The 17,764-nt window shown below is 46.8% G+C and overlaps 1 protein-coding gene across 3 annotated transcripts in view; it reads left to right on the top strand.

Annotated features, from left to right (window-relative positions):
• DCC (DCC netrin 1 receptor) overlaps positions 1–17,764 on the top strand; it is a 1,219,041-nt gene that overhangs the window by 1,103,459 nt on the left and 97,818 nt on the right. For all 3 annotated transcript variants that reach the window (XM_073681315.1, XM_073681325.1, XM_073681306.1), the window contains exons 21-22: positions 3,506–3,538; positions 7,792–7,851. In XM_073681315.1, coding sequence (XP_073537416.1) covers positions 3,506–3,538; positions 7,792–7,851 — 93 coding nt within the window. The remainder of the gene's footprint in view (positions 1–3,505; positions 3,539–7,791; positions 7,852–17,764) is intronic.

Genomic DNA, 17,764 nt, shown 5'->3' with positions numbered 1-17,764 from the left:
CTGAGAACCCTCTGTTCTTAGTAAAGGGTGAAAAACTTTCTGCCCCTTATTATACAAACTCTTCATCTCCATCACTCTTAGAAGTCGTCTTCCTTGAACCAAGGAATTCTAGATGACTGTACCGACCGGCGCCGAGATCTAGGAGGGGAAAGGTCCAGTAATGCACTGTGTTTGTTATCCGCCTTTGATCTTATGCACCATTATATAACACAACACTTCATGTGAATCCATCAGAACCGTGAATGGAAATCTCCTTCATCTCTCATGTTTGGTGGAGTATCTGGTTAAAAGTATGTCTCGATGAAACCTCTTTATAGTGGAGCATTAACAGCAGCAGAGCTCCTCTACATTAACGGTGCCTTTTAGAGATAAGTGAATATCCCGAAATTTGTTGTAGGCAGATTCGCTTTAATCTGCTCCAAAAAGACATTTATTATTTTCTGAGGCTTCTCCAGACTCCGAAGCCGAATAAATGGAGACTTGGAAAGGGGTTGAAAAATAATAAGAAATTATACTCACCTGTCCTCCCACCGAAGATCCCTGCCTGGTAGTCCACTGTCGAATAAATGGAGACTCGGAAAGGGGTTAAAAAATAATAAGAAATTATACTCACCTGTCCTCCCACCAAAGCTCCCTGCGCGGTAGTCCACTGCCGAATAAATGGAGACTCATAAAGGGGTTAAAAAATAGTAAGAAATTATACTCACCTGTCCTCCCACCAAAGCTCGCTGCCTCGTAGTCCACTGCCGAATAAATGGAGACTCAGAAAGGGGTTAAAAAATACTAAGAAATTATACTCACCTGCCCTCCCACCGAAGCTCCCTGCACGGTAGTCCGCTTTGTTCGGATTGGTCTTATCTTTCATCGTTGACTAGGTCAAATGTGGTCACTTGGGTGGCAATGCCCGTCATTGATATGAATGGTGCGCGTTGTGCCCAACGTGACTGCGCATAGTCAGAATCGGAAAGTTCAGCCCAAGCAGAAGACAAATCCGAAGGCCGATGCAAGGAGGACCGATGAAGAGCTGGACTAGGATAGGTGAGCATAATCTTTTAGCATTTCTTAACCCTTTTTCAGCCCTTAAAAAAATCCAGCAAAGTATAGTCCGGCTGTCAATTTGTTGGATTCATGCAAATTAAATCTCCAAAATTTCAAATTCAGGAAAATCTGACATTTTGGGGAAAATTCAAAATAAATTTGATTTGTTATGAATCGATCTGCTCATTTTTTAGGTTATACCTATCTGTGCTTCTAGTTGGCCAACAGGGATCATGAATGATCAGCACATCTGCGATACATACAGCATAGATAATTTCCCAACTCCGAATATTAGGAGTTTATATACGGTAACATACCTATATTGCATCATATGTCACTGTATAGGTGTAGAATATAAACTCTTATTATAGTGATTATATATAGGGTTTTCAGTTCTACGCAATCCCTACTTATTAGAAGGGTCCTGTATAAAGGAGCCTATCAGAAATTCCCATTGATCACCTGTAATCGATGGTTAAACCTGACAGACACTGTTCAGTTTTGCTACAGTGCCACTACAGGGGAAATTAAGTATTACATGGCACCTATTCACACTAATTGGTTATCTTTGTAATGGAGGACAGGTCCTCCAGAGATAGAGGCGATCTTTACAACTGATATCCACTCAGACCAAGAGATAAGGATCCCGGACAGAGAAGCTTCCTTTATAAACAAGGAATAGAGTATACGAAATAAGGATTTTCTAAATTAGACAACCCCTTTAATACAGCTAAGGGAGCTCAGGAGGCCACTGTCAACAGATCTGACCCAATTACTGCCTTTAGCAGCATTGACATAAGAATGTACTCATGTGGAGTACAGATGATGGCAGTGGTGGATCAGCTCCTGCTTCCTCCTATGAGTTTTCTGACTATCAGAATGATTTCCTGCGGCAGCTTATCCCCAGAGTTAGTGACACAGGAGCTGAGCTGACCCATCACTGCAATCATCTGTACTCCAAATGAGGACGTTCCTGCAGCAGAAGGCAGGTAAATAGACTGGGGAAAAGCCAGGATTTGGAAACCACTTACATCCAATTTTTTTTTCCAGGAATGAAGAAAACTCTCCTAATAAAGTGATTTGCAAAGTTTTATAACTTTCTACGCAAAATAAACTGATAAAAAATAAACAAAAGTTTAGTTAGTCTTTAAAATTTCTTGATAGGAGATTGACATTTTTTTATGGTACACAGCTCCAAATCGCCTTCATGGCTATAAAACTAAATGATAAAATTCTATCTACCAGCAGCCACCACTAGGGGGGCTTAAAAGCCTACTTTAGAGTTAAGAAAATCAATTCGAAACAAATCAAATTCACAAAATTTTCTGGCTTCAGGGGAATCTGAAATGGCAACCGGCTGGAATGCCATTGGCTGGATACCAAGCCATTACCAAGGGCTGGTAAGGGGTTAAAAACAACCTCTGCTTGGCCCTCTCAATACCTGTCATGCCCTGACTGGTCCTCGCTGAAACCTCCTCTTTCCTTCAGCACATTACGTCTGGCATCTTCACTTCGCGCCATGACTTCCAGCACCAAGAAGGCATCTGACATCTGCCCCCAGGTGCGGATTAGACCACGAGTGTCGCACATCATGATATCAGAGGTCTACTTGGCACCAGAATCCTTGGCACAGAGTGAAGATGCTGGACAGGGGGCAGCAGCAGAACAGATGAGCAGCGAGGCATTATTATTTTTTTATTACCCTAAATTTATTAATATCTGGAGTCTAGAAAATATCAGGAAAATTTGATTTACATCAAATAACTTTTATGCAATTTTCTTGTAATTTCTTGGCCAAATTCGAAAAAATCTGCTGAATTCAGATTTAGGCATATTCGCTCATCTCCCCTGCTTATACATTAAAGTTTATGATGCACTGTATGCAACAGGCACTAAAGCTCCCTCTAGTGATGACTCTAGGAAGGCAGAATTTTATCTTTGAATCTATGAAGGCGATTTGAAGCTCTTACTGGAGAAAGTTGAATTTGAAAAAAATGTTATATTATAATATAAAAATATAACTTAAACCATTGGACCTATTAACATTAATATATATCATTTTCTTGGATTAAGCGTAGTGATATGTTTTATTAAAATAAACAATTTTTTACGAAATCAAGGATCATTGTATCTTTTATATTATTTGCAATCAGCATGAACATTCAGGTTGTATGTCCTCATTTATCCCCAAGAGTTCTTGTAAGATATTCTAAGCCTGACAGTCGAATAGCACATCTCAAAATTTACCCTTTTCGGAATAATTTTTTAATTTTTTTTTGCATTTCTGTGATGACATTTCCAAAAAAAAAAAAAAAGGAAAATGCTACAAATGATTCAACGGGAAGCCTTTCAACATGAGTATTGTAAAATGTAGCGTTTCATCCCGCTGCTAACAAAAAATTCTGATTTGATATATCAAGAAGCTGTCACAATGTAATGATAATGTCTCTCTTTTTTTCCTTTATAGTGGAACACCCTGACAAAATGGCTAATGACCAAGGTACAGTGGCCTCATTCTGTCAACCTTCTCCCGCCCCCATCCATCCCATCCTCCTGACAAAATCAATGGTGTGCTCACAGGACGGTCTCACCAGCGCAACGCGTTTCGCTTTTCCCCTGGAACAACCGCGCCACACCTGATGAGGCGCAGACAAGCTACGGGCTAATTAATCTGGTTAATGAAGTTCTGCTAGGATGAGGCTTCTGCCGCCGTCGCCGGTTTTTGATGGGAATGATGTAAATTTTCTTGAGAGGAAATTGTTTTGTCTCTTTTTCTGAAGGACCAATTAAAATGTCAAGCATCTTTGTATGAAATAAATTTTAGTCCCTCTCCCCGTGCTTCTGAATAATTCACATTAAGTATAATTAAGCTCGGCATAATTTCCAGCCGACTCTTGCAATCCCTTTCATTGGCTGTAGAATATATTTTGCAGATTTGCCGATTTTCATTCGCGGTACTTGTAAATCAGTCCCGTCCCTTAAGACAACAAAGGCTAACATAGGTTATACTTAACTTTTTGGGTCTTTTGGCATTTGTAGGATGATTAAAAAAAATTTTGGGTTAAGTATAGTATTATATTTGTGTCAAATTTTGACGATCCGATCATTGTAAATTACCGCCACGTCTTGGAATTGAACAAAACAGCTATACTATGTTTTGGGAGACAGTCAGTGTGGTCTCGTCGGAAGCTATTTTTGCCAAATTTTTATCGAATGCTACATTTCTGTCCATTGCGAAATGGCAAAAGCTGAGTTTATCATTTTTAAATTATTTTTGAAGCCACCTCCTTATCTATCCAGAATATGTACCATTTCATGTATACAGACGTATCCATTATGAATGTTTCGGTTTGACCGAACTTTTGTCCAAAGTTCGGTTTGGGTACCAGAACTGTACCCGAACTCTCTCTCTCGTTCGCTCATCTCTAGTGTTCACCCTTTCTTCTCCTTAAATTGTAATATGGTCTCCAATGTCTAATGATACAAATTAAATTTTGTCACCTCAACATGCAAACGAAATCTCTGACAGTCTGCAATTCACAGCACAACCACTGGTTGGCCACATTTAGATCAGACACATATGGAATAAACATCTCCTGACAGAGTATCACAAAATCATGCTTTGTTTTCAAAGCTTCTCTTCTCTTGGTGTTCATCCTGGGCTATAAGAGTTCTCTGCTTTGGACTATGCCTAGTTTTTAGAAAGGTCTCTCGATAATACACTTGACGAGAGGGGTGCAAAAAGAACGCATAACAATTCGATTTTGTCACAAATTTTGCAAAAATTTTGGATTCTAAGAAATACAACATTTTTGGGATCCAATTTGCACAATCAAATTGGCAACCTACTGGCCACTATTTTACTTGGTTCTTTTTTTGAGAACCAGAAAGGGTTTAAAAAAAAATAAAAAACGTTACACTCACCTGTGGCAAGACTTAATGCCACCTCCAGTGCAACTTCCTTGGCTCTCCACGTGGTTCTTTGGTTCTTTCTGCACTGAAGCCCACCCAGTCATGTCTGCTTGGGAGGCTGAGGTGGCAGCAAAGGTGGCCAAATATGGTTCCATCCCATTGGCTTATTATACTGGTTCTGGAGAAACCTCAGACCACAATAAACCATCTTTTCCCGGCAGTGGGGAAACTCTGAATTCAGAACAAATTTTATTCGGAATAAATCGAATCCGATTACCGATTTGAGACAGTCTGTCTGAAACAAAGTTTAGGTAGATTCACTTATCTCTTAAGCTGTCAAAAAGTGTCCCCATGCAAAGAACTCTTGCGATCAGTTGTAATCAGTGGATAAACCTGGCTGTAGGTGTTTAATTTCCCTGCAGCAACACCACAGGCGAAGTTAGGTATTACACAAGACAGATCCTCCATGGAGAGAGATGCTTTGCGGAACTGCTCTGCAATTTGGCCAAGATATATATCCTTAATATGAGCCCCCTATATATCAAATCAGAATTCACTAATAAAAATAATAGGGAAATAAGTTTTCACAACTTGAAATCTGCTCCCAGAGCTCCCTTTCTTTCGGTGTTAAGGGATAAGGGTAATAACCTTAACCTGGCAGTGAGAGCTGTTGTCACCTTTTTAGCCCCATCCATAACCCATGGAGTGGTCAAAGAACTGATCTTGCGTTGATCTCCGTGGTGGTGTTTGGTAGGGAACTACCATTCCAATGACAAGATCATTGGTCTTCATAAATCTCAATGCAGATGATTTGGGTCACGTTGTTGAACTGATACATTTCAGGAGATCAACAACATGGAGCCATCTTCCCTGGTGCAAAATCTAGGTGTCATCTCAGTCCTTCTTCCTCAGATGTGACAGTCTCTACACGTCCAAAGGAAATTTGACATGTCTTCTCGCAGAGACTTTATAAGCTTTGGAGCAAGCCACCACCAGAGCCCGACTGTTAGCATACCAAGCCTTGTCTATGATTCAGGTCCTGGTATTAATAGGACATGGCAGCTGCGTTATTTCTTATGACAAGTAAATTTAAACTTAGGCGCCCGGTGTAGATGAGATTGACTGTCACAATTTCATGTAATAAAGGCAATTTCTCTATATCCAGGGAAATGTCAAATGGAAGCCATCAAGTAGGGTGGGCAGAGGAGATGTGATAGGAATCTGTATTACATCTGTCATGTGTTACATGATCTCTCTGGTCCATCGGAGATTGTCAAACAAGAGCGAGCCAGCAGTATGGATTATAGGGGGAGGGGGAGACTCGGTGGTAATTGGTATGAGCAAAAATATTCTTTTTCTTCTTCGACAAGAGATTGGCAGCTTCTGGGATCCCAGGGCCAGACACTAACATGTCACATATTTATGTATATCCGGAGAGGAGACAGCCGTCAGGACATGGTCCATTAGGCAGAAAGTCGGAGCCTAGAACATTGTGGGATTGCATTTAGCATCACATGAGTGGTAGTTTTAGTCTTACGATTGCTGTTAACGATACAGGAAAAACAACCTAAAGGGTTAATCCACCTCTATTTTTTTTAAAACAGCCCAGAAAGCTAAAAAAAAAGCTTACCAATCCCCCGCTGCTCCACTTCCAGTATTGTCTCATGTCCTTGTCGATCTCCATACCTCCTCTTCCATCCGATTAAGCATTAGACCACTGCAGCCAATCACTGCAGTCTTAACCGAGTCACTGCTCCACCCAATGTTTGGTTGAAGGAGTCACGCTTCCGTATGTTCGAAAACGGATGTATATTATTTTATTGTTCTTGAGGATCCAGGTCAAAATGTTTTTAAACTCCATCCCATTAAAGGTGCCCATACCCCTTCAACAGATGTCAATCAAATGTTCATTCGGGGAACACATCCCTCATTCAATAGAGAAAGCAACTATCAAACACATCTAGATGCAGCTTATCTGTCCTGAGAACAAAAGGATCGGGTATTGAATTTCACCATGCCCAACCCTTCCTTCCCTCAGCATCATCTGTTGGGGAGAGTCGAAAGCCAAAATCAATCAGTTTGGTGTTCTTCTGATCCTTGTCGTTTCCCACACTGAGCCGGGACTTCTGGAGGGTTCTGTGCAAGCATACGTATGGTCTTAGTGTCACAATGTGCACCGTGACCTTCCGCGTACATGCGCAGAACCTTCCAGAAGTCCCGGCTCAATGTGAGAGGTGCTGGGATTTTAGCACTGATGGTGGAGATCAGACAATGTGTCGAGGACCGGATTGGTGGCAGTGAGTAAAAGTGGTGCTGAGTATAAGGATTTTTTTAATCTTTTGATAGCCGTTTATGGATCAGAAAAAGGGCCGCCACATTGCTAGATCTGCGTGGAAGTGAATTACAAAAAATTATAAAGAAATCTGCATTTTGCCGAATGCGGATTTATGTAAAATCCGAGCATAATTTAATTCCACTTGCATTTATTTGTTCGGCTCTACAAAAAAAGTTTCTGGTTCCTTCACATCTCCCCACTTGTTTAGCATGTCTACCCAAGCTGCAGTATTCCCTGTGCAGTATTCTCACGTTTCATGTCGTATGAAGATCCAAAACAAGTCTGTGTAGATTAGAGAGGCAGTATATCGTATAGCAGAATCCGGGGATTACTGTAGTTGTTGCAAAATAAACTAACCAGTCTATCTTATATAATGGGCATATTGTACATTTTTCGATAACCATGAGAACATAAATCTGGTTATGATTACCCTTTTCCATATATAAGAGTCATTATTGGCAATGGCTGTAATATGTCTAATACATTTTATTTTTCTCTTCTTATAGGTCAACACGGGATGTACTGGCCAGTGGATACCAATTCCATTGACCGGAGTAGCCTTAATGGTAGGTACATTTATATTTATTACTTTTGTCAGCAGGCCAGCTCCGGGTCACAGTTAGCCCCCTGTGTACTCCACTTTCGGCTAAAAAAAAATTTACGTGTCCATATTTTACACAAATTTTATTAAAGATTACATTTTTTATCTTTCAAATTCAACACATTAACGCAATGTGGCGTTAATTCAGATGACAATCTATAGAAACATATAACATACACATCTCCCGACAGAGTATCACAAAAATCATATTTATTTCCCCAAAGCTGGTCATATTGTAACAAACACTGAGATATGTTAAGCCAAATGGAAAGGTAAGGAAAGAGACACCTGTAGCAGGTTTGCCAAGAATATTATAGGCTGTTTTTAGCCCAAGAGGGTTGACATCTGCCCTTGCTGTGATGCCAGCCCCCAAATAAAGGGTGTATTATCTAAAATTTGATTAACATGAATGAAATGTACAGAAAAATATATTGCAATATTTTTGTAGTTGTCACGTTGGAATAGCTTCAGGGGAATAGTATGTGGACGACGTAGCTGGAGTGGTCCATCCATATTCCCCACCATTGCCTATCCAATTATAAAGCATGTTTACCAAGATCACCATTCAGTGATGTAACTAGACTCTGACGGTGCAAAATTTGGACCTGTGCCCCCACTTGAACTCTAATAGTGTTCTAAATCTGATAAAGACATGTGTTGGCTCCCATATTGTAATAATGCCCCTTCCTGGTATAATGTCCTCCATCCTTGTCCCGTTCCTGGTATAATGTCCTCCATCCTTGGCCCGTTCCTGGTATAATGTCCTACATCCTGGGCCCCTTCCTGGGATAATGTCCCCCATCCTGGACCCGTTCCTGGTATAATGTCCCCCATCCTGGGCTCCTTCCTGGTATAATGTCTTCCATCCTGGGCCCCTTCCTGGTATATTGTCCCTCACACTAGCTCTTCAAATCCTAACCACCGAAAACAGATATATTAGTCAGCGAGTTCCCAAGGCCTGGTAGGCCATGGTTTGCCTCTGGCCAGTTTGACACTTCCTTCCATGCTTGGACCACCATGCACTGTCTGACTATGAGTCTTCTGACCAGATCCCGAAATCCTCATACTCATGCATGAGACTGTTGAATTAAGGACCGAAGACCCTTGGCCGGCCCAAGTATGGACTGAGAAACATGGATGTATGAGAAACACATTAGTATTTCCCTTCCTTCTGGAACATAGATAACAATGGCCTCCAATCATTTCCAATGAACACTCTGCATTCCATTATTTTCCCTGGAGGATTCATACAGAAATCGTCTTCCACCGGTCATTGATAATTGCAGGATCTTACAGTATTGAGACTTTTTCATAGATGAATTCGACTCATTGACCTTCATAAATGATACCATGGCTCAGGCTATAAGCCGAAACGCGTTGGTTTTTGTAGATCCTATGTGAATTGGTCCTTGCTATATAGCTTTTTTAATTGTATTTTCTCCTAATAAACTGAAGATTTTACTATTTGTTGGATTCATCTCTGGAGACTTTTTTTCTTCGTTCAAATGATATCATTAGTCACAAACTGACCACCTTCAATACATGATGGGGGGTTGCCCTTTAAATTACCTTTAAATCAGAATACTATTAGTAATATAGTTACTGGGGTATTGCTGGGGCACTTTATGCATGCTAGATTTTCGTTCCAATTAATGAGAGGATATTCGTGCGAGCAGCCGTGTGAAATAGATATCAAGAAAGGAAAAAAACGCGAGATCAGAAAGAAAAATGTAGAAGTTAATAGCAGAATATGAATTATTCCTTTGTCTCTCTTTGTTATAATATATAAAATATATAATAAAATTATAATATATATTAATTATATATAATATATATATAAGTCTAAAGTTGAGACCATTGGTAAAAAATTACAAAAACAGCGCCACCCCCGTCCACAGTTTGTATGCGGTATTGCAGCTGCGCCATATTGCCTACTATTGAGCTGAACCGTAGTACCAAATACAACCTGTAGAGACTGGGGTGGCGCTGTTTAAGAGAATTAACCATATTTTTTCTAATCCTGTACAACCTCTTCAATAATGTGTAGAATCATAAGGAGCCGTCATCAGAAAATCTGTGTTTGAGCAATTTTTAGCAAATATCCCGAAATTTCAATTTGCTAAAATCGCGAGGGGGGAGGGAGGAAAGGGGAAAAGGGGGATAAATTTTAAGCAAATTAAATCAGCCTGGAAGGGTTAAAAAAAAAGGCAAGGTTAAGGTTTAAAAAAAGATTAAGTTAAAGTCGAATTCTCTTTACTCCTTTCCCAGTCTCGGTCTGCAGTCTGTACCTACCAGAATCTGCGCATTTGATTAATCACTTTATTGTATGGCTGCAGCTCAATAACTGACACCAGGAACACAATAGTAAAGAATCTTTTCTTAATTAAATGCAAATTACGGTAAATGAAGCTGGGACTGCGCGATCATCCCCAGCTGTATCCGTTATTACAGTGTATCAGGGTCAGGATGGTTTCATTGCTTCACATGCCGATATAAAACCAGTATACGTCCTCCGGTAAATCTGCAGTGCGAGCGCTTCATCATAAGTCAGCTGAAAGGTCAATGACATTTACAAAAATGAGTGTTTGTGTCGCCCCCGAAGGAATCATTAAAATTAATGGCAAAACATTAATATCAGGTTACAGACAATTATACAGTTGTAAGGTGCACAAACAAGGTAGTCGTGGGCGAGCTGTGGCCCATGTTCGCTTTGGCACCCTACAGACAAAGTGTGTTCTCGCTCTGGTGTGCTGCTGTGTATGTGGTGTTTCCCACTTACTTCTGGCCAGCCGCCCTCTTCTGACTCCAGGAATTCCTCTTCTGGAGCCAAGGCAGCAATCAATTCAGAGGACACAGAGTTCATAAAAACAACCAGAACTTTACTTGGTAACTTGCTGTATTTACAGTATTTACAGGCAGGTATAAAGGATAAGGCCCAACGGGTTGTCATCTTTCCCACAGGTACTGAATACAACTTCAGCCCTAGTTCACAATCTAGGTGAAGCATCTCTTTTGCTTTCTTTTCTATCCCTAGAGACTCTTCCTCACCAATGACAGTATATCTGGATCCCATTTCACACCGGAGTACTTGAGTCCTGACTTTTTCCTGTCCTGCAGACAGAATGTGCCCCCAGGTCCCCAACAACTTTCTCGAGGTTCCCTGTCCGGCTAAGGGGACTCTTGTGGAGGGATTTTCTGGTTATCCACTGTCTGGGATACTAGGCCCACGTCTACCCTAGCAGCCCTTACAGAGCCTGTTGGTCTTTTCAGCACTGCACAACTACTGACTCTCTCACTTCCTGCACTCGACATAAGCATTCAGTTCCCCCTTCCTCTATTGGGCTGGCTGTTACAGTTAATCCTATCTGGGCCAAACTGCAGCCCCAGAGGGTTCTAACTTGGGGAACATGCTTTTATCCCTTTTTAGTATGAGGGGCAGGCTATCACCTCCACCGCTGCTACACAGCGGTGTGAAAAATTGTTTGCCGCCTTCCTGATTTCTTATTCTTTTTCATGTTTGTCACACTTAAATGTTTCAGATCACAAAACAAATTTAAATATTAGACAAAGATAACACAAGTAATCACAAAATGCAGTTTTTAAATGAAGGTCTTTATGTTTAAGGGAAAAATAAATCTAAACCTACAGGGCCCTTGTGATGAAAGCCGGCCGGTGGGTGCAGCTCTCTGGCGCCCCCTTACCTCTCAGGTCAGTCAAGGTACTGCACCTAGAGAAAGTAGTGCCAGGAAGCTGCAACCAGCGCAGGGAACACGGTAGTGTGTTATCCCTTCAACGTCACTAAACCGTAACGTCACTACACAGCACAACTCGCTAGCGCCCTCTTAGCCTCAGGTCAGTCAAGGAACTGCACCTAGGATAAGCGGTCGCCAGGGAGACTGTCCTGTAACCTACTGGGTATCGGGGCCCTCTGTAGTGAGGGCGGTATATATATCTTCCTTGGCCGCGCCAGGAATATATATATCTGAACCTCCGACCGTCACTACCAGCCTTCCCCAATCCCCAGTTGGTATGCTGCCACCAGTCCCTATTTTAGATATACGCCCAGTCCGTGAATGGGCCTATATCGGGTCAGGAACCAACCCTGGGTAGCGTTTTTGGCTTGAGCCGAGCTCACACGGACGTGCGTTCGTTATGCAGAATAAAAGGCAGGCCCACAATTACTTGAGGTAATTGATTATAATAATACACTAGATACACGATATACAACTAAATATACACAGGTATAAGGTCAGGCTAAACTATACAACAATGGAATACAACACACAGAATCACCACAGCATATCAGTTACCGGTTTCTTGATTTTCTTGTGACGCAGGGAGAGGATTCTGCGGTCGCAGGCACGGTTCTTTGTTACAGGCTGAGGCCTACCACCGCATGGTCAAACTGCTCCTCCCCTTGGTGGCCTCAGCTGGTGCTCAGATGTTCAGCACACCACTCTTGGGTCAAAAACTGACTTGTCTCTTGTCTGTCCTGCTATCTTACCTGCCCCGTCCCGCCCACTGCTGGTGAGGTCAGCTGGCTCAGTCTCCACCCTCAGGTCTAACTTCGATCAGAAGCCCAAATTCTATGGAACCCAATAACTTCTTCTGGGATGGTCTCATGATACCCCCAGGGGTTCCCATGGATTCGGGCCGCCGTAACCGACCTTTTGATATCAATTATGATACCATACGGTCCTCAGGAATGGCTCCGCGCTATATCTTGGCTTCCAGAGCACGTACAAACGTCTACCGCGGAGGCTTGTGTGCGCAATGGCTCCGGGACGCCGTGATATTTTTTTATTGGCCCATCCCACGCAACATGCGTGTACTATTCATGTTTCTATATCTTATGCCTCCATGCTTGTGACAGACAAAGAAACTAGTCCTATGGGACAAATGGTCAGGTACAGATAGACGAAGCACCCCCCCCTGCTGGCTGTGTTTCCTCTCGAAGTCTTTGAAGCTCCTAGCATTCAAGTGTTAAGTAGGCTTCTTATCTTACAGGAGCCTGGATGGGGGGAAACTATCTAGTTGACGTTTTAACAGAAGGTCCCAAGGGTGGGGGCTGCTGAAGTGTGGCCATCCCTGGATATGATTTATCATTACCAAGATGGCGGCTACAGGTTCATCACACCTCCCCCTATACGAGGGCGCGAGGGGGTAGCACATTCCTGTGTTCCCCCGTGCGTCCTTCTGCACCCTCCCCTTGCCGGGATAACCCGTCAGCGTTACCGTGGTCACGGCCTCTTCTGTGGCGAATGGAGAAGTGGTACTGCTGGAGAGCGAGGCTCCAGCGTAGCAACCTGCCATTCGACCCAGAGACCGTGTGTAACCAGCTGAGGGGGTTGTGGTCCGTCTCCACGGTGAAATGGCTCCCGTACAAGTAGGGCTGCAGACGCTGCAGGGCCCATACAATTGCCAGGCATTCTTTTTCCACCGTGGAGTAAGCCACCTCCCGGGGCAGTAGCTTCCTGCTCAGGTACAAGACAGGATGTTCCTGGCCTGTCGTGTTGACCTGACTTAGCACAGCACCGAGGCCAAAGTCACTGGCGTCGGTCTGTACCACAAACGGCCGGTCGAAGTCGGCAGCTTGCAGTACAGGGGAGCTACTTAGGGCGGCCTTGAGTGCCCCGAAAGCTGTCTCGCAGGCGACTGTCCAGTCGACTGCGACGGGCAGCTTCTTCTTGGTGAGGTCCGTCAGGGGCTTGGCCAGGGTGCTATAGTGTGGGACGAACCTCCTATAGTACCCGGCGGTCCCCAAGAAGGACATCACCTGCTTTTTGGTCCTAGGAGTGGGCCAGGATGCGATGGCATCCACTTTCCCCGGTTCTGGCTTCAGAACCCCCCCGCCTACCCGGTGACCCAGGTAGAGGACCTCACTCATGCCCAGCTGGCACTTTTCCGGCTTGATGGTCAAGCCTGCCCGGTGGATCCGACCGAGCACCTGCCGCAGGTGCTCTAGGTGATCCTCCCAAGTGGGACTGAAGACTGCAATATCGTCCAAGTACGCAGCCGCGTACCCTTCAAGTCCCTCAAGCAGCGTATTGACCATCCGCTGAAAAGTGGCAGGGGCATTCTTCATGCCGAATGGCATCACTGTGGACTCGTACAGTCCAAAAGGGGTGATAAAGGCAGAGCGTTCCCTTGCCGCGGGGGTCAGAGGAATCTGCCAGTACCCCCGGCTCAGATCCATGATGGTCAGGTACTTAGCCCCGGCCATCCGATCGAGCAGGTCATCGATGCGTGGTATGGGGAACGCATCGGTGGCCGTTACAGCGTTGAGCCCCCGGTAGTCCACGCAGAACCGTGTAGTTCGGTCCTTCTTTGGTACGAGGACTACAGGCGAGGCCCACGCGCTGCTGGATGCCTGGATCACCCCCAGCTTCAGCATCTCGTCTATCTCTTGGCGCATGTTTCCCTGCACCTCGAAAGAGACCCGATATGCTGAACGCCGGATCGGCGGGTGATCGCCAGTGTCCACGTCGTGGACAGCCATCTCAGTCCTTCCGGGCAGGCTGCTGAACAGCCCCCGGAAGGGGTGCAGGGTGGTCCCCAGCTGGGACCGTTGGTCCTCCGTGAGCTGGTGGCCAACCCCCACATCCTCGATGGACCCACCCGCCTTGGCTTGGGTGAGCAGATCCAGGAGGGTTTCTACCTCTCCTTCCTCGGGAAGGTTGCACACTGGGTGGGCAGTCGCTTCCCGCTCATGATGAGCCTTCATCATGTTCACGTGGAAGGCCTTCCTCCTTCCACGGGCGTGATCCAGGGTGACCAGATAGGTGACGGCATTGAGTTTCTGGTGCACGAAGTAGGGACCTTCCCAGGCTGCCTGAAGCTTGTTCTGTGGTACGGGGACCAGTACCCACACCTTTTGACCCACCTGGTAGGTCCTCTCACAAGCATTCTGGTCGTACCACCGCTTCTGGTCGGCCTGGGCCTGGGCCATATTGTCCTGCACCAGCTTTGCCAAGGCCATCATCCTGTCCCGGTGGCGCACGACATACTCGATGACCGACACCTCGGGGGTGGCCAAATCCCCTTCCCATGCTTCCTTCACCAGAGCCAGGGGGCCCCGTACCCGTCGCCCGTACAGGAGCTCAAAGGGGGAGAACCCCGTTGAGGCCTGCGGAACCTCCCGGTAAGCAAATAGGAGGTGTGGGAGGTGACGCTCCCAGTCTCTCCCGTGGGAGTCGACCAACATCTTAAGCATCTGCTTTAAGGTGCCATTGAACCGCTCACACAGGCCATTAGTCTGTGGGTGATACGGGCTGGCCACCAGATGTTGCACCTGCATTTGCTTACAGAGGGACTCCATCAGCCGCGACATGAACTGGGTCCCTCGGTCGGTGAGCATTTCTTGGGGGAAACCCACTCTGGAGAAGATCTCCAGTAAGGCGGTAGCCACCTTGTCGGCCCGAATGGACGACAAAGCTACCGCTTCCGGGTACCGGGTGGCATAGTCCACTACCGTGAGTATGAAGCATTTCCCGGAGTGGCTGGGAGTGGACAGAGGTCCAATAAGATCCACAGCAACCCTCGAGAAAGGCTCTTCGATGATTGGCAGAGTTACCAGTGGGGCTTTGGGGCGCGGCCCCGCCTTCCCCACCCTCTGACAGGTGTCACACGAACGGCAGTAGGCACCCACCGCGGCTCCCATCCCAGGCCAGTAGAAATGCTGAGCTATCCTGGCCTTGGTTTTAGCGATCCCTAGGTGTCCGGCCATCGGAATCTCGTGTGCGATCCGCAACAATTCCGCCCTGAACGGATAGGGTACCACTAACTGTCGGTCCCTGGGCCACGCCTCCGGTGAACCCTGCTGGACCGTTACCCGGTACAGCCGTCCCTGGTCCCAGACCACCCGCTCGCAGTCTGACTCCATGGGAGGCTGTGCCGCCTGTTCCTTGAGAGCTTTCAGGCTGTCGTCTGCTTCCAACGCAGCCTGAAATTCCTGACTTGATGTGGCCAGAATCGACGAAACTGCCACATCCTCTGTCAGCCCCTCCGGGCATGTCACCTGGCCGCTGTCTGACCCGGCAGACACTTGGTCAGAAGTGGGGAAGCCGTCGGACCTCTGCAAGGCTCCTTGGGCTCCGGCGCTCCCACTCCTGGTGACAGCGGCTATGACCGCTGTGACCGTGGGTAGTGCCTGCTTCCCCTCTGTTTCTGACCAAGCCGCCCGATCAGGCAGGCTTCCTAGGCCTTTGGACATCTCGGATGTGGGGAACTCCTGCCCTGGGGTCTTACCTGGCGGCTCCTCTCTTGGGACACCCCCACCTCCCATGGCCTGTTCCTCCCCCTGCAGTGGGCCTATACTCAGCAGCCTGGATACCCCTGGGAGCCCTACACTGCCGGTAGCTGCCCCCCTCTCCATCCCTGAGCTTCCCTCTACAGAATCCTGCCCGCCCCCTCCCTCACCGGAGGACAAGAGGTCACGGCACGCCGGCTGAGCACCTCTGCGGGCATCCCCACACTCCCCACCTGCTTTCACTAACCCTGTTTGTGTTGTGTCTGTGCAGGTGTTACCCTCAGGTTTCACTCCCTCCTCCTCAGCAGGACACACACTACATACAACATGGTTGGCATTAGCAGCAGACAAATCAATACACTCTTGGGGGGCCGAACTTGGGGGTTCAGAGGGTACATACTGCGATACTAGACGCCCCAAGTCGGTCCCTAATAAAACATTTGCGGGAATATTTGGCGTTACTCCCACCTCCCGCATCCCCCTTCCGGCACCCCAGTCCAAATACACCATGGCAACGGGAAGTGCCGGCTCCACGCCTCCAACCCCGGAGACGGAAAGAGTCTTTCCTGGTACCAAGTCCTGGGGGGACACCACCTCAGGCCGTACCAGTGTTCGTTCAGCGCCCGTGTCCCGCAGTCCCATGACCGCAGAACGGCCTATGGTGACGGGTTGGATGTTGTCCAGGGACCTACCATCACCCCCTCCCACACACAAAACATTGGGCGCTCTCTGGGACTGGGATGGGGTCTTTTGGCGCTGGGGACACTCAGCCCTAAAGTGTCCTGGTTTGTTGCATAGATGACAACGTCTTACGTCTGGTCCTTGCCTGGAGAGGGCAACAGGGGGATACACCCCTTGTGTTCTAGGGGCCGGGGAAACAGGGGCATGACTGGGCTTACCCCCTCTCCAGGTGCTGCTGGCAGACTTCTTCAGCTCAGGCGCCCTGTTATTGGCATACTCGTCTGCCAGGGCGGCTGTAGCAGAAGCCCCTGTTGGTTTTCGGTCACGGAGGAACTGTCGGAGGTCCTCTGGGCAGTTCCACAAGAACTGCTCCGTGACGAACAGTTCCTGGACCTCCTGGCGGGTAGTAAGCGCTAGACCCGAGGTCCAGTGCTCTGCGGCTCTCAACAGCGCCCGCATATGATCGGTCCAGGTGTCCTTGGGGCCACGCAGCAGGCTCCGGAACTTCTGGCGGTACGACTCGGGAGTGAGGTTGTACTGCCGGATCAGGGCCCGCTTGATGCAGTCGTAGTTCTGTACCTCCCCGGCAGGTAAGTCCCCCAAGGCATCCAGGGACTTACCCCTCAAACGGGGGGTCAGGTATCTGGCCCACTGATCCCGGGCCAGATGGTGCTGAAGACAGGTCCGTTCAAATGCCACCAGAAAGGAGTCCAGGTCCCCATCCTTCTCCAGTAGAGGGAAGTCCTCAGCTCGGACTTTGGACGACTTGGTCTCCTGATGGGTTGGTTGCTCTAGCGGAAGCCCCCGCTGGGCCAGGTCCGGTTGGTGCTGGCGCTCCGCAGCTCGCTCTGCACGCTCCGCAGCCTCCCGGCGCTCTGCAGCCCGCTCTGCACGCTCCGCAGCCTCCCGGCGCTCCGCAGCTTCGCGCTCCTCCTCCGCTGCCTTCTCT

This window comes from Phyllobates terribilis, unplaced genomic scaffold, assembly GCF_046119375.1.
Source record: "Phyllobates terribilis strain yellow unplaced genomic scaffold, ASM4611937v1 Scaffold_1__5_contigs__length_1240528914, whole genome shotgun sequence".
Lineage (NCBI taxonomy): Eukaryota > Metazoa > Chordata > Amphibia > Anura > Dendrobatidae > Phyllobates > Phyllobates terribilis.
Note: the sequence above shows the minus strand (reverse complement) of the source record. Positions and strands in the feature narration are given on the sequence as shown.